General features: G+C 36.3%; 2 protein-coding genes across 2 annotated transcripts in view; one reads left to right on the top strand and one right to left on the bottom strand.

The window, feature by feature from the left end:
* LOC129740317 (uncharacterized) overlaps window positions 1-24893 on the top strand; it is a 459755-nt gene that overhangs the window by 107960 nt on the left and 326902 nt on the right. The gene's annotated exons all lie outside the window — the stretch shown is intronic.
* LOC129740318 (autophagy-related protein 16-1) overlaps window positions 9740-24893 on the bottom strand; it is a 355598-nt gene continuing 340444 nt past the window's right edge. Inside the window, exons 4-7 of the mRNA XM_055731957.1 lie at window positions 11272-11389; window positions 10779-11040; window positions 10570-10713; window positions 9740-10489 (exon numbers count right to left, since the gene is read on the bottom strand). Coding sequence (XP_055587932.1) covers window positions 10378-10489; window positions 10570-10713; window positions 10779-11040; window positions 11272-11389 — 636 coding nt within the window. The 3' untranslated portion in view covers window positions 9740-10377. The remainder of the gene's footprint in view (window positions 10490-10569; window positions 10714-10778; window positions 11041-11271; window positions 11390-24893) is intronic.

Genomic DNA, 24893 nt, shown 5'->3' with positions numbered 1-24893 from the left:
TTTTTGGTTAATGCGTGCTCGTTTGTTGATGTTTAAAGAAAAATGAATACATATTCGAATATAGTCAAACAACAAATGGCCTAACTTTAACATTTATCATAGCTCTCCCACACGTATTCGGATCGGGATAATCCGATGTATAAAAAATAGGCGAGGCAATAGGCGTGCATCTTAATTTAAATATTTTTTTTTAAATCTTAGAAAGAAAAAAATCATGTAAATATGGAAGTCTGAATTATGTTTTAAATTATTACAATTTTCTTCCAACTTCGAGCCGATTGGGACTTCTTCAAATATAGCCGGAATTTTTTAATTTGGAATATTTACTAATTGATTTGTTTAGTTTCATCTTAGACGAATCATTTCATACAACGACAGGAATATGAAAAAAGCTGGGTTATCACTTCGACTTTTCTTTATCCATGTTGAAAATGCCATTTTGAATTGTATTGAAGTGTAATATTGCTAATTTAATAAATTTATGACATTGCTAAAGAATTTTTTATTGGAATAGTCTGCTACCGAGCATGCTTAGAAAATAAAGTAATTGCTAGGAGATTTGTCGAGCGATTACTTTAGATTTGGGCTTTATTCATACCAAATAAGCTTGTTCTAAAAGTAAAAGCTCCTGACAGAGAAAACAGCTGTCAAAAAAAACTTTATTCATATCAACCTAAGCAATTGCTTTAAGCCACTGCTCGACTGCTCGATTTAGTTTAGCAAAAGCAATTGCTAGGTTTTTTTCATATCACCTATTGCACTTGCAAAGATTCTATAGCCTTTTTGATATTTTTTAGAAATTATGCGGAAACGTCAATTTACTTGTAAAGCAGGATTACATTTTTTTTTGTGAATAACGAAGACTCCGTAATTTTAGGATAAAGTTAGACATCAAATTTTAACAATTAAAAGTTGAATATTCTTTAGGTTGGAAATTGTGACGATATTTTTTGGTATAATTTTCTGCGTAAGATCAACTATCACACTATTATATCAAAAAATTTGAACTTTATAAAAACTGTGTGGCCTGAGATACAGCAATTCTACGAAAATCGGACTTTTTGGACTTTTACCATTCAAGCTGCAATATCTCAGAAACTACGCTACATTTGTAATTGAAATTTAGCTGAAGGATTGTTGAAATGTAAAGTTAGCATGTCGGAAGTTTTTGAAAAGTTCCATCGATGGGATCACAAGGTACGTGAGGTATAATATTCCAGGCATGAACCTCAAACTCAAAATGATAATGGCATCTTTATTTATAAGGGTTGCAAATTAAAGACTACCCTTACTCTGGTTTAGGTTGCCCTCGTTATTTATTATATGATTTGCACCGATTTTTTTTTCGAATAATCACAAAATTAGCGAAATTACGAAATTGAAAGTTATTTAAAAAAATAGACACATTTTGGTTGGTTGTTTTCTTCATTATTTACTGCTTAAGCTTTCAACATAATATGAACCATTCTTTTGAAACAGTGATTTGAACATTGTCATCAAAAAACCAAAAAAATCACAGTTTCAACATTTTTACATGATTGACTAGAAAATGTCCTAACAACATTGCCATTGGTTCCTAGGTTGATATTAAAGTATCCTACCTGGGATTTCCCAACCGGAAATTCCCGGGAGTAAACAAAATTAGGGAATTCCTGAATCCCGGTAAACACTTTAATATCTCTGGAATTCCCGAAGCCAATAAAAAGTGCTAAATAACTACAAATTTACACGATCTACATGGAAATAATGAATCAGATTGCGCATGGAAAATGATAGATCAACCTTGAGGTATGGCTTAGACTTTAATGTTTTGTTTTTTTTTTGTCCAAACTGGTTAAAAAATTAAATTTCATAAATAATGATTTTTTTGTACAATCCTCCCACCATGTGGGTCCAAAAATGCCAAGTAAAATGTTCTTCTCTAAACTCAAAATTTCAAATACCAAATCAAATTTTGATGAACGGCTAAAATGATTCATGAGTGAGAATCTCGACTCAGAACCTCGGAAAAAAAATTCTCACTTGTTGATTGACTAAGCTTGCCAAATCGCCCATATTTTGCCGGAATTTTTCCCTTTTTTTGCCAAATGAAACAACAATTTAAACTGAGTCAATAGAATTTTGTATTATGCGTCTTAATTTTTAAAGTAAATTTATCCAAATTAACGTCAAAGATTTTTTATAGCTTAAAATATGATTTAAACTGACTGATGTGTTTCGATAAACAAAAGTCAAGTGTTTTTCTTCATGGTTTTTATTTAATAATTTTGATATTGGCTGGATTAGACTAGAATAGTTCCGGATTTTGTGGTTTCAAATTTGCTTAAAAACATTAAAATTCGAAATCTGTGATAAAAATTTGGATTCTGTATCAAGTTACTGAGTTCAACTTGAATCATCATAAGGAAAAAATCCTGGTTCGAATCTCGGTTTTGCATTTCAAACTTCATGTTCGAAACTCATTGTTTCGGAATAGAGTTGGCCGAATATTCGGTGCCGAATATCTGTGAGTTAATGAAAGCTTTAAATTTAATGTAATTTTCTTTCTTTTTCCTTTAAAAAAAAAGCAAAGATTTTGTTCAGATTTGCCCTTTTTTTTTAAAACCGTCTTAAATTTCCCGACCATGTGGATTCGTATGGATGAAAGTATGACATGCTTAAGGTTAAAGTTAAAGATCATCGTTGTTGTTATAACTATTTTAAAAATATCTTATTCTAATTCGGCCTGCATCTAATTCGTAATCAAATAAGCAATTTGAATCGCTTGGCACCTGTTTTGACATATTTTGTCCAAAATTTCACCGGAACCCAATCTCTTTGTTGATAAACGCCCTAGAAGCGAAAAGTCATCTGATGTCTTTCCTGGTTGAAAAAAAATGGACTCAAAACATGAGGGGCATTAAAAAGGAAGAAATATAAGGAAATTGAAAAAATCGTTCTTTTTTTTTAAATTTAAACTCGAAAGAATATTCGACCGAATATTCGGCCGAATATTCGTTTGGCCGAATAGTTGAAAACGTCAATATTCGGTATTCGGCCGTTTGTCTAATACCACTATTCGGTACATCTCTATTTCGGAATATGAAAAGAAAATATTTATTATTACAAACCATTTTTAAGATTAAATTTTTACTTTTGATTCTTATGCAGAATTGGATCAAAACAAAAGTTTCTTAATGGTGTTCCAGAATTGAAAAATCTAAAACAGTTTCATCATTTGCAATTTCCCTTCAGATTCAAAAATTGAATTTCGAGTAAACAACTGAAAAAATAATTCGCATTGAGAGCCAACAATTCAAAACAGAGATTTCTAATTGAGAATTTCGTTTTTTGGCTCATTAGCAAGAATTATTATCTGGAACTTAGATTCAAAAATCGTTTTCAAATCAAATTCAGATTCTGAACTCAAGTTCAAAAGGCAATACTAAGATTGGGGATCAAAATAACAAATTCAGATTCAGCTTGAAATTAAATTTTATAAACAAGCTAAAATATCAATGTGAGAATTTCATTAAGGTTTCAAATTACAGGCCTTCGCCGTTCCATATATTTGGTTCTGGATTCAAAATTAAAATTTCATATTCAATCATAGTATGTTCGAAACACAAAGCAGAAGAAATCACAAATATAAAATGAAATTTTCAAATTGAGCAAGGAAATGTTAGATCTAAAAGGAAAGATAGATTTTTACCAATGCCTCAAATGGTCATGCAAAAAAAAAAAAAAAAAAAAAAAAAAAAAAAAAAAAAAAAAAAAAAAAAATATTTTTAACTATTCTTTATGCAAGCAAATAGGGGACTTGGTAGGCGGTGCCCGAAAAAAGCAGACGCAAATTGTTGACAGCAAAAAATTTCAAATTGTGAAATTGTTGAAATTTTTCGGTTTTTTTTCGGTATTTGTGTATAACGGGTTGTGAAATAACCAATTAAGACCACAATCAGGTCCTTTGTGAAGGTGCGTTGGAAACTCATCGAGAGCAAAATTCGGCAATTGGAGCATTTGGAACATTCAGCAAATTCAGGAGCACCTGAATGATCAGACTAAGGAAAAAAACCTAAGTAACAAACAGATAAGTGTAGAATCTTCGGACGTACCAAAAACTATTCATTTTCTCTATTCCGATCAATTAACTTCTCCTCAATAGGAACGATGCCTTGCATGGACCGATCACGTTCACGACTCGCAATCAACTGCCGTTGTATTTCCCTCTCTTTCGATTTGACGTATCTCCTGCTGATTCGTCTGACATTGCAACGAAGGACAAACCACAAGTCTCGCGTAACATTTCATTCAGACTCTACATCTCATCTCTTCTCCAAAAAAAAAGTTCTATTCGAAATATTATATTGGGATAAAAATATTTCACTCACTTTAAATGGATACAAGTAGGATGTTGCCAACACTTCACAAATTCTTGCTTATCTAATTTGAGAAAAAAATGCCAGGAGTAAGTTTAAAATGTATGATTCCCAACAGAAATGTCGAACTTCAATTCAAAGCAAACAAATTAACCAAGAACAGATGACTTTCAATTCCCCTACGTATGGATTGATAATATGTTTCACAATCTGAACGTGTTTCTTCATTTCTTGTAAGAATACTTGACACTGAATTTCAAACGTTTGTAGTCGTAAATTATGCGCTTACTCAAAGTGACAAAATTAAGTTTATTGCCTCCAGTTAATATTCAATAGTTGTTGGACCATTCCACTCTACAAGACTTCTTTTATTGTTAGCCATGATGACAACCTCATTTGGAAAAAAATAATTTCTAAAATGTGTACAAAATATTCAATTTTGTACATCATATTTCAATGTTGTTACCCTTACATATCGGCTCTCGATTTCCGACTATTTCTGACTGTGAATTATTTAATTGATTTATATCATCGAGTCTTAAAGCAAAGATCTCCAAGTATCAAGATACTCGGGCTGTTGTTTTTTCGAGAAAATCGTTGGCGTCACCTACACAGTGTTTATGGTGCTGCCGCCCTGCGAGATGGGATCCAAGCTTTGCAACTTTCCACACAAGCATTTGCAGCTTTGCATTCAAGCTTTGAGTGGAAGCACATCATCACACTAATACCACTGACCATACTGACTGGACACTCGAATTCGTTTTCTGGATAATTTTTCCAGAAACAAAACAAAAAAAAACATTTTTTTCCGACAGTACGCAATGTCGATTCCAGAGTGCGCATCGATCGGTTTGAAGAAATGCTATCCCAGTTAGGAAATGCCACCCAACTTTAAAAATAAAACACGCAATTTCTACGATAAAATCGGACTAAACAGGACCATTTTTCCTACAGGGCATTTTTTGTCAAATTTTTAAGGATCGCCACCTGCCGTCGGTATTGCGAACCTGCAAAATCTGACAACAAAAAATTAGACAGAAAATGGTTGAATTTTTGTTCTAAGAGTCAAGTCAGTGTGGTCAGTGTTAATACTTTGAAAATCAAGCGTAACTTCACTCACACAATGTTTATGTTTATATTGTTTACAACAATGCAATTTGCACTGGTGCATGTGTGTGCGTGAAATAAGTTCAAACTCGAGCTTGGATCTCAACCCGCCAACCTTCATTTGGCGCTAGTGTTTTGTCGCCAGAATTCCGTGGAAGCCGATAGCGCCTGCTTAAAGTTTACTTTTAATCCTTCAACATCTTTGGAATGTTCCATTCAATTATCATTGCAACGTTCAATTATCCTTCCACGATACACACAAATAACTTCTTTGCAACCACCTTCTCTTTAACGATAGACATCGCCACCCAACTTTCCCTACCAAAATCCTACAACATTTAAACTAAAAAACATTGTAACTGTGCATCTATACACATAAATTATCATTTACCAAGACTCTTTATATAATAACAACATATAAAATAAGTAATCTTCTAAATATCGACGTTTCAGCAATAACGGAAATAACCGTTCTTCGTACCCTTGCTTCTCGTCCATGCTTTTCCACTCCAATTTGCATTCTTCAATCAAATTCTTTAACCTCAAAAACAGTTAACTAATGTAAGTAAATTCGTCATCAACTAGTACTACTATTACAGCTTATTATGCATAAAATCTTATTTAACCAAGACTTCGAATGCAAACCACTCGATCTCTTTAAGCTTACCAACAAATTAAGCTTTTTCGTCTTTCCGTCGTGCAGTTATATGTTTATACTTCAAGAAAGGTTTATAGTTGAGACTGGTTGAATTTCAACAACTCCGACACCCAGACGGCCAAATAATATTTGTATCTGTATCACTCGAATACACCTACAGAAATCTCATCAACAATTAGCAAATCCTGGCTCACACTCGGGAAGATATGTCTTGATAACCAGAAGTGTCAAAACTATCCTTACAATACTCCAATACTGTCTTCTAGGTACTTTTCTTGACCCAAACTCAGAGCATCGCCAGTCAAGAAAAATATCATAATGTGCCTATCAATTTCATCCTGACCCTCTAACTCTTTGTAAGTCCAACTATTTCATCATTCTTCCATCATCTCACTTTTGAGTCTCTTCAGCCATCTTACCAAACATGCACACTAAACTTTCTTGTTCCACACAGCAGTTTCGTTCAATCGTAAGTAGAAATTGGTTTCTGTCGAACTTGTAGTTGACACTAGTCAAATCGTTGCTCAATGATGCAAGCTGAAACCGATCGAAGCTAGTCAAAGTCCAGCTCGGCAGCAGGATTCGCTTCGACCTATCGATCGACGTCAACTGCAAAGAGACAGGTGATCAACTATCAATCCATTTCCACTTGCTCGGCCTACCTCGACCAGACTTCATAGAACAGACCTATCATTTCGCTGCTAGTGGTTTTTGCCTCTTCGGTCGTCAACTGGGCTCGAATCTTTCATTTCATCTTGAACTTTTCGTTTTCCTTTCCGGCCTCAACCGGACCAGGATATTCAACCTCAAACAAATAGTTTTCCTCTTGCGCCTCTCTTTTTTTCTTATTCCGCTTCGGTCATCAACCGGACTCGGATCTTTTTTTTTTACTTCATGCATCATCTTTCATCTCTTTTTTTTCACATCAGCCGCTTCGGTCTTCAACCGGACTCGGTCCTTTTTTTACATTTGCCGCTTCGGTCTTCAACCGGACTCGGATCTTTTTTAAAACTGCCGCTTCGGTCTTCAGCCGGACTCGGATCTTTTTTTTTAACATTTGCCGCTTCGGTCTTCAACCGGACTCGGATCTTTTGAATTTCGAAATCAATATTTTTCGTGTTTTTTCTCGAGAACCTTTCCATCAACTTTAAAACTTTTCCCCGAAGCCTCGTATTAACATCGAATCGTAAAACAACAATAACAAGCAGGAAAAAATGCACGATCTCAAAAAAACTATATTTTGAATTTCTAATACACTGCAAGTGCATTTCAAAGTTTAAATACACTTACCATCGTACCGGCTGCGCCAATTGTAGAATCTTCGGACGTACCAAAAACTATTCATTTTCTCTATTCCGATCAATTAACTTCTCCTCAATAGGAACGATGCCTTGCATGGACCGATCACGTTCACGACTCGCAATCAACTGCCGTTGTATTTCCCTCTCTTTCGATTTGACGTATCTCCTGCTGATTCGTCTGACATTGCAACGAAGGACAAACCACAAGTCTCGCGTAACATTTCATTCAGACTCTACAATAAGTAGTACCATTTGTTTATCTATGTATTTTCAAATGAATGCTGGATCAAATTTGGTTTTTTATTATTTCCACCAGCATCAAACTTCAATTATATAAATGCATTTTAGTACTGAGAAAGAAACCTTTTTCGATGAGCGATTCAAGAATTATCAAACATAGCTTCAACTTTCAAGTTGTCCATTTCTATTAATAAACCTTGTAATTTCTGTGCAGTTTTGTGAAGTTTATAATACTTCAGCCTAAATTCAAACGTCGGAAAATTTTCAAGTTCTGATATTAAAATATATTTTATTGGCAATCAATCAATCTGATTGACGTTTGATTATTTATAAATGTGATAAGTTTTATTAAGTAATTCGATTCTTACTATTTTCGTTCTAACCCAATGAAAAAATGATTTAGTATTTTTATAAGCTTAGTATTCTGCTTACCTTTATAGCATAAGCGAATGCCTAGTTTGAATGCTTCAAACAATGTCATTCATTATAAGGTTTGAGTAAATATTTGTAGCAAAAATCATGCGTTTTTTGAAAATTGTTTTTAATTCGTTTGCTTCTATTTTACATTCAATAATTTAATTGTTTTATGTTAAACGTTAGAAACTTGATTATGCAGTGAAAGTAATTGTACAATAACATGAATTTTTATTAGTCTTCTTTTGGTAGTGTACATTACAATACATGTTTTGTTTGAGAAGAGTTTGATTTTTAAATATAACATAGACAAAAACATTTCGTGTGGCGTATTTCTTGTTAATGCGAAACGAAATCATTCAAAATGATTCATTAGGTCATATTTTCATTTATTTTTTTCTCAAAAAAATATTCGGTCAGATAAAGCGAACATTTCTTTTTTAAGATAAATTGTAATTTTGTAATTTTATTGAGTAACGATAGCCTTAAATGCAAAAATTCAAGGATTTAATCAAAATGAATCATTTAACAAGAAACATTTCGGGTTTATAGGAAATATTTTTAAACTGAATGTGATAAATTATTATTTAATTTTTTTTTTTTGATGATGATAAAATAATATTTCCGATGGATATTATAAACTTAGGCCTCTTTCGAATTGATTGAAGGCAAAAACAGGAAATTATGATATTTTAGGGAATTAGGAGCTTATTTTTCAAGTGGTAACATCACTTACCAAGGTGATTTCCATACCACATTACCCTTACCCTATACATTCAGCGTGAGATTTGTGGAGGGATGGCGTACAGCCGGTCTCCGCAAAACAAATCATCACATGTGCTGCTCTCCCTTTCCTCTTATCGACTACACGGACTTGGCCGGCGTCGTTATTGGTTAATGTAAAGTAGGAGGTTCTCAAAACTGTACAGTGAGATTGTGTTGCTTGTTCCCAGCAGCCTTTCATTTGGTTCATTGTGCAATGGTGATTATCTCGAGCCAGTCACGGAGTGCAACCATCATGCCATTGGCCATGGGGCCGTAGGTGGACCGTAGTTGATAACAAGCTCAAGCCCAAGCTATTCTTTATGCAAGCAAATAGGAATAGTTTTGTCACCAAAGTTCCCCCCATGAGCATTCCTACGGCCCTAATGAGAGCTAAAATCTTTATTTACATTTTCCCAGAATCCCGAGAATTCCCGTAAAAAGAATCGTCATATTTCCCAATTGCTAGGAAAGCTCAAATGCCCGGGAAATGGACACTCTAGTTGAGGTTTTCAAAGCTCAGTAACTGAAATAAAAGAAAATCGCGGTAAGCTGCTTCAATAGGTTTTGTACGGTCGTACGCATACTCGTGCAATATTATTCCTGTTATATAATAAATGGTTATTTGTATTTCTGGTAGCACTGTTTTATAATTGGAGGTTAGGACAAAAATGATATACTGGATAACTAATATGTTACGATGATAATGGCAGGAATTCTATTGTTCTTTGTTGATCAGAAGATAATTTTGTAAGCAAGGATAGGTGATGTAGATAGAATAAAATATACCTGCCTCCCTACCTAAAGATTCATTCAAAAATTTTACTAACCGGATAGCAAACAAAAAATAGACAAGGCTTTCGGATGAATAACAAAACCCGTTCTCCGGGAACGGAATCTTTGACAAACGATTACGCAAAAACTGTATTTTTTCTGTCTGGTTTCGATGATGTCATTACAACTTTCATTCTCTTTCTCTGGATAGTCGAGTGGATTTCCCTAACTTTTGTATATAGAAAGTAATAAAAAAACAACACAACAAAAAGCGGAGGAAATTGGCTCAACTGGCCGAGTAAAAACTATCTCTAGGGACAAAGTACCTGGACAAAAACAACTACGTTGATCAATAAAATGCGTATAGAAAAATAACAATTCAGTCTGTACAAAGATACACACGCACACAGTCATACCCCTCGAAACGATCAACGAAAATTCTACTGTTATTTTTTGTTTCTTCCATTTAATTTTTGTTCCTATTCACAAAGTATGATACACAATTGATCTGCGCGGTCTAGCGGATTCTTTCTGTCTTAGATGGAGATTGCCGGTCCAAACTTCAACAAGAGCGGTAGAAAAAAAAACTTACTTTAACACGGGGGTTTTTCCCTGTCAATTTGTCTCCGTTTCGGTGCCGTACGTTAATGTTTAGTAAGAAGAAGGTATGGTGATCATTTCACGCTTTTGGACCTCTCAAGGTCGTTCGATCGCTCGGCAGCTCGCTGGTCTAAAGATGGCGGTTTCCGTTAGGCCAGTTCGATCAAGCCGTCCCAGCCGAGGACCAGATAGTGCACTTTTTGGACCGATCAACCGAAGCCAGGACGGAACTGAAGGGGTGCCAACTGACGGCCGTCACTGAAGCGCCACTTCCACTTTTTCGAGGGAAAGAAGAGAAAAAAAAATGGGAATTTATTAGGTTTCCGGTCATTGAACTGGGTGGGAGTATGCTTACTTGGGATCCTTTAGTACCGTTTCCAGTGGTCCGTTAACATTCCAGATGAAGACGGAACCATCGGCCGATCCGGCCGTTACCCTTTGACACGAAGGACTAAACGCTACCCGGGCCCAATCACAGCTGACCTTAAAGTTATCGTTTCTGAAAAAAATGGATACACAAAATTAGAAGAAAACTCAAACCCAATTATTATCTTCAGAACTCACCGGAACGTTCGCATGATCTTGTTCTGGCGCAGATCCAGCAGGTTGATCGTGTCGTCCCGGACGCAGCACAGCAGAAATTTTCCGTCCTTGCTCAGATCCAGGGAGGTGATTTTGCCCTGCAACTGCACATCGTTGGCGGTGCAGTCGGCCGTCCGGGTGTCCCAGAAGCGGATCTTCCGGTCGAAATGGCCACTGATGATCGAGAAGCTGTCGGTCGTCACCAGATCGTTGCAGCTGGAGCCGGCGAACTTGGTTTCCGTGCCTGGGGAAAGTTGCAGAAAAAGTGGTTAGAAATCCACAGGCACTTAAAAATTGATTTAAAAAAAAATTTTCTAGTGTTTTTATAATGTTTTAAAAAATCTTAGTGAACACTTTTCCTAGTTTGATCAAAGAATATCTTTTTTCAAATTAGTCTTCTTTGAGAGGAAATATGAAATCCAGTTTCGAATTCGAGATCATTTTTGAAATTTTTGCTTTTGGAAAAAATACTTACATGATCGGTTTTTAAGGTCCCAGATTTTAAGTGTTCGATCGTGGCTGCCGGTAACGAGAAACGCGGATCCCAAAAACTTCGCCGCCAGAACCTTTCCACTATGGCCAGTTAATGTGTGCTATTATAAAAATGAAAGACAAAAAAAAAATACTAGGAATTAAAAAACTATTAGTCAGGTGTCATTCATCAGTTTTACATCCACTGTAGCTGTTTTTCTTCTTCAAGTTTCGGTTGTTTCCAGCGCAAGCTTTTGTTTGAAATTTTGGCTGGCGCGAAAACACTTTCATTTCACTAATTTTATTGTTCAACACTTTCCTCGATCATAATTTGGGCACTGTTGTAGGAGGAGTGACATTTTCCCACGTCTCCTAATCAAGAGGCTGAAATCAACACCCACGAATTTGGCTGGCTCAAATGAGATTTCAATCTCCCGGCCAACAAAAAACTGGTAGATGCTTTTTCTTTCTCGTCAACCCTTTGACCGACATCTGGGCTTTTGGGCCGGCAGCTGACCAACCGGCAGCACCAGGTGATGAAAGTGAAAATTCCCACCTTCCTTCCCCTCAACTATGAATGGGTTCCCCATCACTGCCCAAATGAATAATAGCAAACATGACGGACCCCTTTTCTAAATAAACTGCCCGTTTGTGTGGGAGGTTAGTTTGATTTTAATTTTGTTTTTTTTTTCGTGGTCTGGTGCCAACAAACTAATCAGTACCTGGCATCAACATCATTGTCGCCAATAAAAACCGACAATGACCACTAACGTTTCCATTCAGATAGGGCTCGATTTAAGGTCACGGGAGGATGGAACTCGTGCCCATTTGTGCTTCTTAAGATCATAAATTTGAGGGACTTTTTTTTGAAATTTTCCACTAGTAAATAATGTTGGAGAAAAAAAGGCAACATCTTTTCAAAATAAAAAATCGATTATAATAATAGACACTAAACGCTTAATTCAACCGGCTCTCGATCGAATTCGAATCAATCAATGGTATGTCAATGAAAGAGGGAAATAAATCGAAAAGTGTTGAAACTTGAATAAGCGAGCGCGCGTGGAAAATTGGGCGATGGCAAGCCGCATCATCGTATAGAGTGCTTTTAAAATTTTATTGCCATTGGATGTTAAGCTGGATTCACAGTGATTAGTCTTTCCGATGTTTGCAAACAAATGAAACCACCATTGAACAGTGGAGAAAGCCGTGGGTTGATACATAACAACTCAAGGCAAGAGCAATAACATTTGAACGTATGAACTCGATGCATCCAGCGTTTTATTCAATGGCCTTCGTCATACCGAAAAATTGGTCCTTCTATCAGAAAACTGATGCAGAAAGACATCTGACGACTCCAATTATTTTTTTCTGAGAGTTTAAAAAAATGCTTGAAGAATTTTATTTCACAACGATGTAGACAGACAGCGTCGAACTGATTGAAATAGAGGAACACTGAGATTAAGCTTGCTGAAAGTCTTTTACCCATGGCATGCAGGGAATCTTTTACCTTCATGAAATGGAGTTTAATTTCCGGAAATATTTGAGATGGAAACAACGATCGTAGTAGGACACTCATTCTGATCGGTGGTGATCACAACGGCATATAAGGTTAAAAATTATTTTAGTCAATATCTCCCTTTTCTAACCTTTAATCTTCACTTTCTTATCTCATCTCTCATCACTCATCTCTCATCTCTCATCTCTCATCTCTCATCTCTCATCTCTCATCTCTCATCTCTTATCGCTCATCTCTCATCTCTCATTTCTCATTTCTCATCTCTCATCTCTCATCTCTCATCTCTCATCTCTCATCTCTCATCTCTCATCTCTCATCTCTCATCTCTCATCTCTCATCTCTCATCTCTCATCTCTCATCTCTCATCTCTCATCTCTCCTCTCTCATCTCTCATCTCTCATCTCTCATCTCTCATCTCTCATCTCTCATCTCTCATCTCTCATCTCTCATCTCTCATCTCTCATCTCTCATCTCTCATCTCTCATCTCTCATCTCTCATCTCTCATCTCTCATCTCTCATCTCTCATCTCTCATCTCTCATCTCTCATCTCTCATCTCTCATCTCTCATCTCTCATCTCTCATCTCTCATCTCTCATCTCTCATCTCTCATCTCTCATCTCTCATCTCTCATCTCTCATCTCTCATCTCTCATCTCTCATCTCTCATCTCTCGTCTCTCATCTCTCCTCTCTTCTCTCATCTCTCATCTCTCATCTCTCATCTCTCATCTCTCATCTCTCATCTCTCATCTCTCATATCTCATCTCTCATCACTCATCTCTAATTTTCCATCTCGCAACTCTCATCCCTCATCTCTTAACTCTAAATTCTCATCTCTCATCTCTCATCTCTCATCTCTCATCTCTCATCTCTCATCTCTCATCTCTCATCTCTCATCTCTCATCTCTCATCTCTCATCTTTCATCTCTCATCTCTCATCTCTCATCTCTCATCTCTCATCTCTCATCTCTCATCTTTCATCTCTCATCTCTCATCTCTCATCTCTCATCTCTCATCTCTCATCTCTCATCTCTCATCTCTCATCTCTCATCTCTCATCTCTCATCTCTCATCTCTCATCTCTCATCTCTCATCTCTCATCTCTCATCTCTCATCTCTCATCTCTCATCTCTCATCTCTCATCTCTCATCTCTCATGTCTCATCTGTATTCTATCATCTCTCAACCATTATCCATAATTTCGCATCTTTCATCCTTCAACACTAATTTCTAGATTTATTTCTCTCATTCAGTTTAATGATATGATGAAGGCTTCATGGGGCTTAGACAAAAAGCTTGTGTAATAGATAGAAAAAGGTGCAAATTTTATATTGCTTTTAGTTGATTTTCTTTAAATATGTTTAAAATGTAACTTTTTATACAAATCATTCCGGATCAAGTACCCTAGACACTAACATTGATTATGTCCTTTCTGGCAAGTCACTCGGAAATAAATTCTTCGCACGTCTACCATCCGATGGAATGTTTTAAATACGAAGTCTCAATCAAGTTGAGAAAGTTGGGCGGAACCTCTAATTGATTTAATCAAAGTTCACAAACATTTACGTAAATTGTCATACATAAATCAAACTGGGGATTCCAGTTTCTCGAAGCAGGCAAAAAATCGCCTACACAAATTCCAATGTATGCCATCGATACACATACAAATTTCGCTTTCAGAAATCACAAAATTGCCGACCTGAGCTCGGAAAACAACCGTGGTAGTTTTAGCCAATTTTGAGGAAAGTTAGGTTAGAGGGGATCATCTATCTATAGCTGCCTGATGAAATAAATATAAGCAGATTTGGAAAGGAAAAAAACTTGTCGAACCACAAATAACACTTTCATTCATTTTGAGGAAAACTCATCCGAAAGTGAACAAAACAAAAAATCCTCCAATGCTTCGTGCCTAGAAGAGTTCCGCAGAAATCGAAGATGCTACCCCTCGGGTGTATAGACTCATTAATTTTATAGCGATTTATTGAGGACGTGGGTCACTTGATTTTTAGCCAACCCATCTGTCCCCTTTCCTCACTTTCGGACTGATAGTTGTTGTTGTTGTTGATGGAACCAGAAAGGGGGAACCGATTCCACCACCGAGACGGATCGACGAATCAGCAACGATCGGCAAGTAAGGAGGATAAAGATCTAGTTTGCTTTCATTCGGTTGATTTTCTATCGATTCAGCGAACCTCCTCTTCCATTTTCCTCCCCGTCATTCACCATCATTCGGGAAACGGGGATTCGCCACTCGGAAGTGAGCGTAGAAACGACTAACCGAAAAAAAAACATTATAGAAGATGGCCCCCATACGCTCGGAATCGAGTGGTTGTTGATGGAAAGTCCCCCGATCAATGGAATGGCGTTAAGTAGCCTGGACGGGTTTTTTTTTGTGTTCCTGCTTCATTCCGTATTTCTTAGCACCGTTTTCTTGTACACAAGTTGAGTTGGTAATTAATTCATCTAATAATAGTGTTAAAATTGGCTCCAGTCGGTTGGCCCCCGACATATGTCTTCATAGGTTGATGTTGAGAAAATGTACACATCTAGCATTTTTCAGGTTGGATGCGACTTGGCATGAATCCATTAGCAATTTTTTAAGGTTTTTTGACGTTTTGTTTTCAATCTTTAGAAGGGTTGACCTCGATCGATTGAAAGTTTTCACCATCGAGTTTCTGCTGATTTCCAAGAACAAGAGACGACGTAGGAGGGGTAAAAATAAAAGTCAAGAAGCTTCAATTTCTTCCGAAATTTACAACCAATTTTATTGATTTTAACTTTCGGGACTTATTCGAATAATTTTTTTTCCTAAAGAATTATTTTTTCCCATGAGCTTATAGTGAAACATTTTTGCATCCTCATCAATATCGTATAATAAATAAAAATATCAAATAAATTTTTATTACAATTTGAACAATCCTATTTTGTATCAACTAATTATTTGTTTCTTTTCTCTTTTTCAGGTATGTGTCTATGGAAAATTTTGATCGTAAGTGTACATAATAAAGGAATTTTAAAAATAGAACAATAATGTTCAAAAAAGTTACAAATCGAAAAAGTAGTGAAAACAGAAAGGTAAAAGAATGAAAAGTTCAAATCAAATTGATGAATAAAAAACCATTTCTAGGTCCCCAAAATCGGACCAGAGTTGAAAACTGCTACAAATATCAAATAACAAAAGCCACAACCTCATTCATTCATTCATTCTATCCCACGCAATAGATTGGAAAACAATTTGTAAAAACAAATTTTTGACGCGATTTCTGTGCTATTTACTGTTTTGAAAATCGATTGCGAAAAAAGGAAAAAATGATTGAAAACACACTGAATATAGTTTGAGTAGAAACTGTTTTGAATTATTTTTCCGATCAATTCTTTTTTTATTTTAGCACAGTGTCTTCTGTTAGTCCGAAGAAGGAATCTCGCTTCAAGGTTTTGATTCCTAGACGTATCGGGTTTTTTTTTTTGACAAACTAGTGACATTAAGGTTGATAGAATATTTTCAGCACATATTTGGGTCGGAATAATCCGGACGATTTTATCCCAAAACCTGGAAAAAATCTGGCGTTTGATTTTGAAATTATCTATCAAAATTCCGAGCATTATCTGGGCAAATTTTGTCAAAACCCAAGAATCATTCAACAAAAATCAAGCATGAAAAAGTTGAAAACAATTTTTTTTACTTCAAAACTTATCAGCAGATTAATATTTTAAGCTTTAAAATAATCTTAAATAATCATGAAAAAAAACTATCAAAAAATTTCGTGTTTTACATATGAATAAAAAAAAATACAACACAATTTGTTGTATGGTTTGACAGATAAAATGATTAAATCCGGGTAAAATCCGGTTGAAATCCGGACTTTTGATAAAACTTCCGGAATTGATAAAAAAAACCATTTATAGTTCCCCAAAATCGGACCAGAGTTGATAACTGCTACAAATATCAAATAACATTTCCAAAAAGCCACAACCTCATTCATTCATTCGATCCCACGCAATAGATTGGCAAACAATTTGTAAAAACAAATTTTTGACGCGATTGTTGTGCTATTTACTGTTTTGAAAATCGATTGCGAAAAAAGGAAAAAATTATTGAAAACACATTGGATAAACTTTGAGTTGAAATTGTTTTAAATTATTTTTCCAATCAATTCTCTTTTTATTTCAACATGGTGTCTATTGTTAGTCTGAAGAACGAATCTCGCTTCAAGGTTTTGATTAATAGACGTATCGGGTTTTTTTTTTGACAAGCTAGTGACATTAAGGAATATTTTCAGCATATGTATGTATATCTGGGCCAGAATAATCCGGACGATTTCTTCTAAAAACCTGTAACAATTCGGGCGTTTGATTTCAAAAGATCGATCAAAATTCGGGGCATTATCCGGGCAAATTTTGTCAAAAACCCATAAATTATTCAACATAAATTAGTAAAAAAAAAACACTTGAAAATGTCTTTTTTTTATCAAAACTAATCAGCAAATTTTAAATCGTTTAAGGCTTTCAAAACACCATAAATGATTATTGAAAAAAAAATGCTCGAAAAATGTCATTTTGGACTAATGAATAAACAAAAATTGCAACACAATTTATTTTTTATTTGGTATGGTTTGGTAAATAAAGTGAATAAATCTGGGCAACCAGGCCAGACCGGAATAATCCAAATTTTGTTTTAAATATCCGGACAAACTCGGATAAAACCGGGCAATCTGACAACCATTTTTGATACATACCTTTAAAGAGAATTCTTCAAAATTATTCCAAAACATCACGCTTAAGTCTTAATTTACTTAAATAACATTGATAACCAACTCAAGGTTTCTCTTTATGATGAGTGTATTCGAAAAAAGCAACACTTTGTATTGTGAATATGAATAACTTTTGAATGCATGGGTGGAAATTAATGAAATTTTCAATGACACTACCTAATAATTTAATGTGTACGTGTACAAAATTTGGTGACAATCTGTCATGTGGTTTTTGAGATAAACCCAGTACTGTAGTTCATTAAAGAGTCTCAGTGAGACACGAAAATAGCTGAAAATCAACTATTCGACCAAAGTTTATAAGAAAATCGCTCCAGAAGTCCTAAAACTTGATTAAAATCACTCACAGGTGATTGACTCTATGAACTTTAGGAAGGTGCAAGATTTTTTCAAGTTCAATCCGAAAATATCAATAGAAAATGTCAGAAAAAAGTATTTTTATTTTTCTTATTGGTTCGTATGAATGACTGATAAACAGGCAGGAATTCATATCGACAAGGTAGAAAAGCTGCCCACAGGTAAAATAAACAAAATATGGAAGTTACATCGCTCGCAAAATATTTGGACTGCAAGTGGGGAGGTATTATGAAAACAAATTTGTAATGGACAGCAAAATGAACTCTTTAGCTAACACCTGGCTGGTTTCCAGCCAAAAACTTTTCGTAGACAAGTATCGCCTATATTTTGCGGAAATAAACAATGAGAAATATTTAAAAAAATTGATGTCTAGTGCTTGAAAATGCTAACGATCTGTTGAAACTGCAAATCACTCCATGTTTTATTAAGATTGACACGATGAATGGATGAATATATAACGAAAACTGCCTCCAAATGCGATCTGATTTCTTGCACTGCACTTCAATAGGTCTCACACAGTTTATACTCTGTTTTATTTGGATCTGGAATCGACCAAATAAAAATTTGTGAGTTATTTTGCAGGTTAAGCTTCAGAAAATAGAAAACGTAATCAAAAATAGCTTTGGTTTGAAAAAGAGTGGTTCATAGTATCAAGATAGATGGCGCACGTGTTGCGCAAAAAATGAAGTCGAGAGACTTCTTCATTGAACGCGCTCTTGAAACCAACTGAAATAGCATCACAAAAATTTGCACCATGTGAACATAACATTGCCAGGTAGCTTCTCTGACGATCTCATCAATTTCCATTTATAAAAGTGATTCAAAAAACAAAGTGTTGAATTTTTTTTTCGAATACACTCCTTAGATGAAAGAAAAAAGATTTCGTTGTGAAATCACTAATTTTCGAGCATTCACTTAGACTTAGCCACATTTTTTTTTTCGATCATAGTTGTATTACCATCTTAATGATATTTGCGACTTCATATCAAGGTTGCAGTTGGCGGACAGTTATTGAAAATATTATCCGGTACAACTGTGTGCTCGAACTCACGGACATCGGCTCAAAAGGCAATTGACTTGCACACGGAGATATATCATAAGCTCAATTTATAAAAATGGTCTAAATTCAATAACTGCCACTTTCTATTTTAATTCAGGACACTCTCTACCATGGCTGACAAATTCGCGTTTCTAAACTCTGTGATATTGGAATTTGTGTATCTGGGACAAATCCTGGCTGAAGTCACATCATAATCACACAATGTTCCTCGATCCTTATTAAGAAGTAATAGTTCAAAATATTGTTCATCGTAAAAATAGTATACGAAAAAAATTGGTTGAAACATTCAGTAAAAACTATATGACCCATTCCATCGTTGCGTCACATCATTTGGAAATGTGTTGCTATGGATTTTTGTAGTATCTTTTGGGTGTTAAAATTTTACCAGACAAACTATACATCGGTGTGCTTTGCTGAAATTAACCTTTAATTTACAACCAATAATTTGGATTTTGGATTTTGAAAGGTTTGTGGTTTTTTCCCAATGAGAGGCTGTTGGCCGAATACCACTTTAAAGTTAATCTTTCATTACGTCGGAGCAAAAACTTATGAAACACCACGCCTCGAAAGGGACGAAAAACCTTTTGTAAACTATCATCGATCGATTTAAAGGCACATTTATGTAGCTATTCTTATGCTGTTTTGATATACCCTCCATATACATTATAGAATGATCGTATAAAAGTCGATTACACAGCATTTACCTACCAAAATGGAGGCAATATACATATACATACATTTCTTTTTAAAGCGACGAAAACTACACCAATTGGGCATTATCCGATACCTTATTCGTACCTATCGGAAGAATACAAGAGAACGCAAGATTTTGCTCTCATAGCCTTCAAATCGTTGCCAGCGACAATATTTTGCCGTTCTCTCATTGGTCAATATTACTCAATTGCCATCTGATTATCAGCCATCTGGATGCACTGCTGATTGCAGAGAGAACATGCCGATGATTTTCTCACCTGAAGCCCGCGCGGGAACTAAATCATTTCAAAATATACAAACATGGCGGACTTTCTAACATATCCGATTTAAACTGACTTCAGACGACATTTTATACGATCTTTTCACTATGCAGTTGGAATTGCGATTTGAGTTCACTATGCTTCTTTTTCTTATAAGAAAATATATAAATGAAAAAAATCATCAATATTTATCGGAATTATTGAAATTCCGGAAGGTTTCTCACAAACTGTCTCGTTCCGTTGACGCACCGAACGTTCGGTGAAAGCGAGCTATTTCCCCCACTGACTGCCTGTCAGATGAAGGGGAATGCGTACGTTGCTGAGGACGGATCTCGGTTAGACCGGATCGTATACAGCTTTCCCGGCGGGCAGCCCACCGTATTTGGCAGCCCAAACATTTTCCAGCGTTTTTCCTCGTTCTGCCCCCACATCAACTTTTCACCAGCAGCAGTTACTTCCAGTTGGGCTGGCTCCAGCATCAGCAGGGAACCTTCCCCGTGGCCCAAAGACCTCTCCTAGCTGAACGCAAGTCTGGATACTCAACGACGATAAGAGCACATGCATGCGTCTGTGCGCCTCTCTATCAGAAGCTCAGCGCCGCGAGAAACTTCGAACGCACATGCAATTTATAAAACGTCTATTAAATTCATGCGGGCTTATGAATTTAAATGCATATTGTTTCACTTTTTTGCGGGAACTGAACCGATTTCTCCTTCAAGGCCCCGTTCGTTCGCTCACCAGTTTACGTTTTCGTATGGGGGGCTCTTGTAAAAATAGATAAACCTTTCCTCCAGTTTGTTAGGCTAGCTGCAGAGTAAATGGGAAGGTAGTTGGGAAAGACCCTAGCTGACCTGATTTCGGTACTTTGCTGCCGCAAATGCACTTTCGCAATCGATTTGAAAACCATTTTTCCGAAAGCTGATTCCCCTGCAAGATCTTCACTTTGTGTCGATGAGTGTTCTAAAGGTCCAATGGGAGATCCATTTTTTTCTATTCAACATCTTCCCTCCAGGGAAAAACAGCCAGCGATTCTACTGATAGAAACCTTCCGATCGAACCGGTTGCTGCGGAACCTGTTGCGAATGTTGTTGCTGCCTGAATGTCAATGGAACTGTTTATCAACATAATAAATATGAAATGAAGTTTGCTGTTTTATTGAGCGCAGAACAACCGGTGTCGTTGAAAGATGACTCACTTCCGTTGGGTAAGTGAGAAGTACATAGAAGTACGTTCAAGTACCTACCTTAGCCAGAGACGCGTGGCAGCAATGGACCCGAACAGGATCTGTCTAATTAATCAAAGCCGTCGTCCTGTCTCATTGCTGTATCAAACGATCTGATGAAAGTGAAAGATGTTCCGTGGAAAGCTTCACGTGAGATGGACCGATAAAAACGAGACTTAATCCTTGATCTGGTTCTTAGCGTTTGAGATATTTTGTCAGCAGTAATTTTTGCCCAGGTACTATACTATTTTAATTAAAGGTTTAACTAAAATATCTTCAAAGAGTGTTGAAGAAAAGTTCCATTATTGGATTCATAGATGTATCTGATCTTATTATATTATCTATCTTATTATTTTATTATCTTTTTTAACTTAATATGAGCGCATAGGGGATATCAGGGCATAACGAGCACCCGGAACATATTAAGCACTCCATTTTTTGAAATAAGTACGAATTTTCTCAAACAAATTTTTATGAGGAACTGTTTTATAGTTCTTATAGTATTAATTTTTCAGCAAAAAAAAATCTCTTTATGATCTTTACAAAAATATTTAAAAAAACAACTAGGTTCTCAAGTGACGAAAATGGTATAATTTTCGAGCACCGGAAAACAAGCTCTTATGATTGCTAAATCACTTTGATCTATGAAATACGCACTGCAACATTATGTACATATTGTTCCTCAACTTTCATCATCATTTTATTTTTGATTTTTCATTTTAATCAATTTTAAAACGTGTTTTTCTTTTATCTTGCTGACCCAGGGCGTATAGAGCGCTATTGATCGGGGCACGATGAGCATTTTCTGCCGTACAATCTAGCAGCGAATTCAACTCGATGAAGTCAACTAAAATTATAGGACCACAGCTTGACAAGTTTACATCGGACGATTTAGTCTATTGGTTAGGTGTCGAAGAGGTTATTAAATGTTTCTTGCATCGTGTTTCTGGTGCTTAGTTCAGCGGATGATAGGCCAATAGGCCAATAGTCAATGGTGCTTATACTCCCCCAGTGGGGGTTCTCATTATGTCCCTACAGTAACTGATTTTTAGCTTTTTCAAGTTAAAGCCCGTTAGGAAATAGATTCTTTTAGAGTCTGAACACGAAACCAAGAAGTAACTCAAAAATTATAGCTGTTTTTTTTAATCAAATTAGCGTCCTTCTTAAGGTGGCCATTATGCCCTTATCTCCCCTATATAACCTAAGTCGTTTAGAATGCAATCAAAACTAAACTGGGAGAAAAACAATCCCAGAAATTTGGCTGAGATCTGAGGTAAATTGGAAATCTCAAGACACCTGTAAACTCCAGTGTATGGAAAATTGTTCAGACTCACTTGTAGTCAATTTTTGGGCTGGCTGTATTTATAAACACGAATTTCGGTCAGTCCTTCTGTTCCATACAGACTCGGAAACTAGTGGGGGCTCTTAAGCCCGGAGAAGGTTCCTAAAATGGTTTGAAAGCTTTCCATCGCTTTGGAATAGTCTTCCACACAAAAGAAACGTGTTTGCATCACTCGAGAACTAATCGAGCAAATGGACCGAAATTTGGCATCGTAGGGTATTTGGGTTCAGGAAATGCTTCTACAATTATTTTGAAAGACGGGTTCTCCCATACTATTCTTTCGCATAACTCGGGAACATATTAAGCAAATAAAACCAAATCTGGCATGGGGTTGTGTTTGGGTAGGGGGAATCTACTATAATCATGTAGTATCACTATCTCCTTCCAGTGAGGAAATAGAGAGGGGAAGTGATGCTCCCATACATTTTTTCTAAAACTCGATAACACTTATCGAGCAAACGGAAATAAATTTAGCATGGGACTGTGTTTGACATGTTCAACATCATTTTACACTTTAGTTGGGTATTCCAAAAGAAAGTCAATCCGGACGACTATTATCTTTTTGCTCAAAATCCAACTGCCTTGAAGTACTACTTTACTTTTATCGTGTTAGTTCATTCATAATTATTTGTGTATTTATCGTATCTTGAAACCTCTTCATGCCGAATTTCTATTTGTTAAAAAGTAATATGCTTGTAGGTCTGAAAGAAACTTTTCAGATTCCCATATACCTACTTTCATATTTTTAATTTGGTTTCATTTGCTTGATTAGTACTTGAGTAATTTCAAACTGTGAGTTTCATTTAAATGAGAACCCATCCTTTCTTTCATTTGAAACTAAAAAGAGTACTACCATAGAAACATTCTTGTAATAAATCTATGTCGCATACCGAATTTGGTTTCATTTGCTTGATTTGATGTCGATTATGTTTGTTTTCTATGGGAGCCACTGTTCCGGTGAAGGGGAGGGGACCCAAATCATATTATAGGAAATTAAAACTCGTGGGGGCAACGGCCACAATCCGAAAAATAGTTCAATCAAAAATTATCAGAACCCGACTCAGCTCAATAATTAGAACCGAACCTACATGAATTAGACACCTAGAAATCTAATTAAACCGAACGTTTCTTTTTTGACAAAAACGAATCGAAAACCACCGAGCGTCACTAATCGCTACCTAGTTTTAATCTGTTTTTTTCTTGTATCATCAAATTTCGTTTCCAACCTTGACAGTAGTGCCGAGGGTGTTGGCGGCAAATTGAGATGAAAGAAATTAAATCAATGATCCAACAGCCCCCCTACACGCTAGCAGAGAAACACCCGCGTCGTCGCATGAGTCGCAATCCAATTACAATGGCACACCAGCCAGTAGGAAAAAGGTCGATGCCCTCGCTTCTGGCGACTGCCGCGGTCGATAACAGCTCAACTTTTAAGTCGAGAGATCTCACTCAACGCAACGCATCACTCATCTCACCTTTGCTTGTTCGTTCGTCGTGGTGTGTTCGATGCCCCGATCGTGCCCCGAGCAAAGTATTTCACTGTCTCTTCGCCGTCGTTGGCGTCGTTCGGCGTTTTTTTTTCTTTCACCCGCAAAGTGGACAATTTAATCGTCGTCGGTCGGCTACCCATTAAGCCAGCGATTGTTGCCGAAGGTGTGAAATCGCTGCACTTCTATGTCATATTTTGCATGCGTAATATTCCCACATGGTACCAAAGTATTGCGCAAATCGCACACATGGATTTTATGCCACGGATAACATCGATTTTTTTTTGGTATCAACTTTTTTTAATGATTTTTCTTCTTAGTCACAGTAAATCAAATTAACTCAAAGAATTTGACCACTTTTTCGCCCGTTTTTACCGACCATCCGAAGACTTTTGTTTATTTATTTTTTGTTGCCGTTTTCCACGCGGCTAGCGAAAAGTGTTTGCCGATTATAATCCCATCGATCAGCATCAGTAAACAACACTCGAGGTTGAGTCAAGTGTTGTAGAGAATCGAAGTGATGTGGAGCGACGAGGGCAAAGACCGACAATTATGACAACGACGACGATGACTTGTGGTGCGAGATCCGTGTTTAAGAAGGAACCTATATTTTTTTTTGCTGTTCTACTGTTCCGCTGATGACTTAATCAGTTTAATCCCCCGGGAGATCTTAGCCAAGTGCCGGAAAGTTCCTGAAGAGAAATGGATCACCGGGCAGTAACCTTACCGATTAGCACTGATTGCTGTTTTTTTTCTGTAGCACCCCTACTTCGGTTGTACTTTGAAACGGTTACAGAACATTGGTGCTTTATGAACTACGTAGATTAAATGCCCTAACGTATGATTACTTTCGTCACTTATACTAACAGAAATGAGGGAGAATCTCAGATGTCAAAGAACGT

Source organism: Uranotaenia lowii, chromosome 1 (genome assembly GCF_029784155.1).
Source record: "Uranotaenia lowii strain MFRU-FL chromosome 1, ASM2978415v1, whole genome shotgun sequence".
NCBI classification, from domain to species: Eukaryota; Metazoa; Arthropoda; class Insecta; order Diptera; family Culicidae; genus Uranotaenia; species Uranotaenia lowii.
This window is presented reverse-complemented; position numbering and strand designations above follow the sequence as displayed.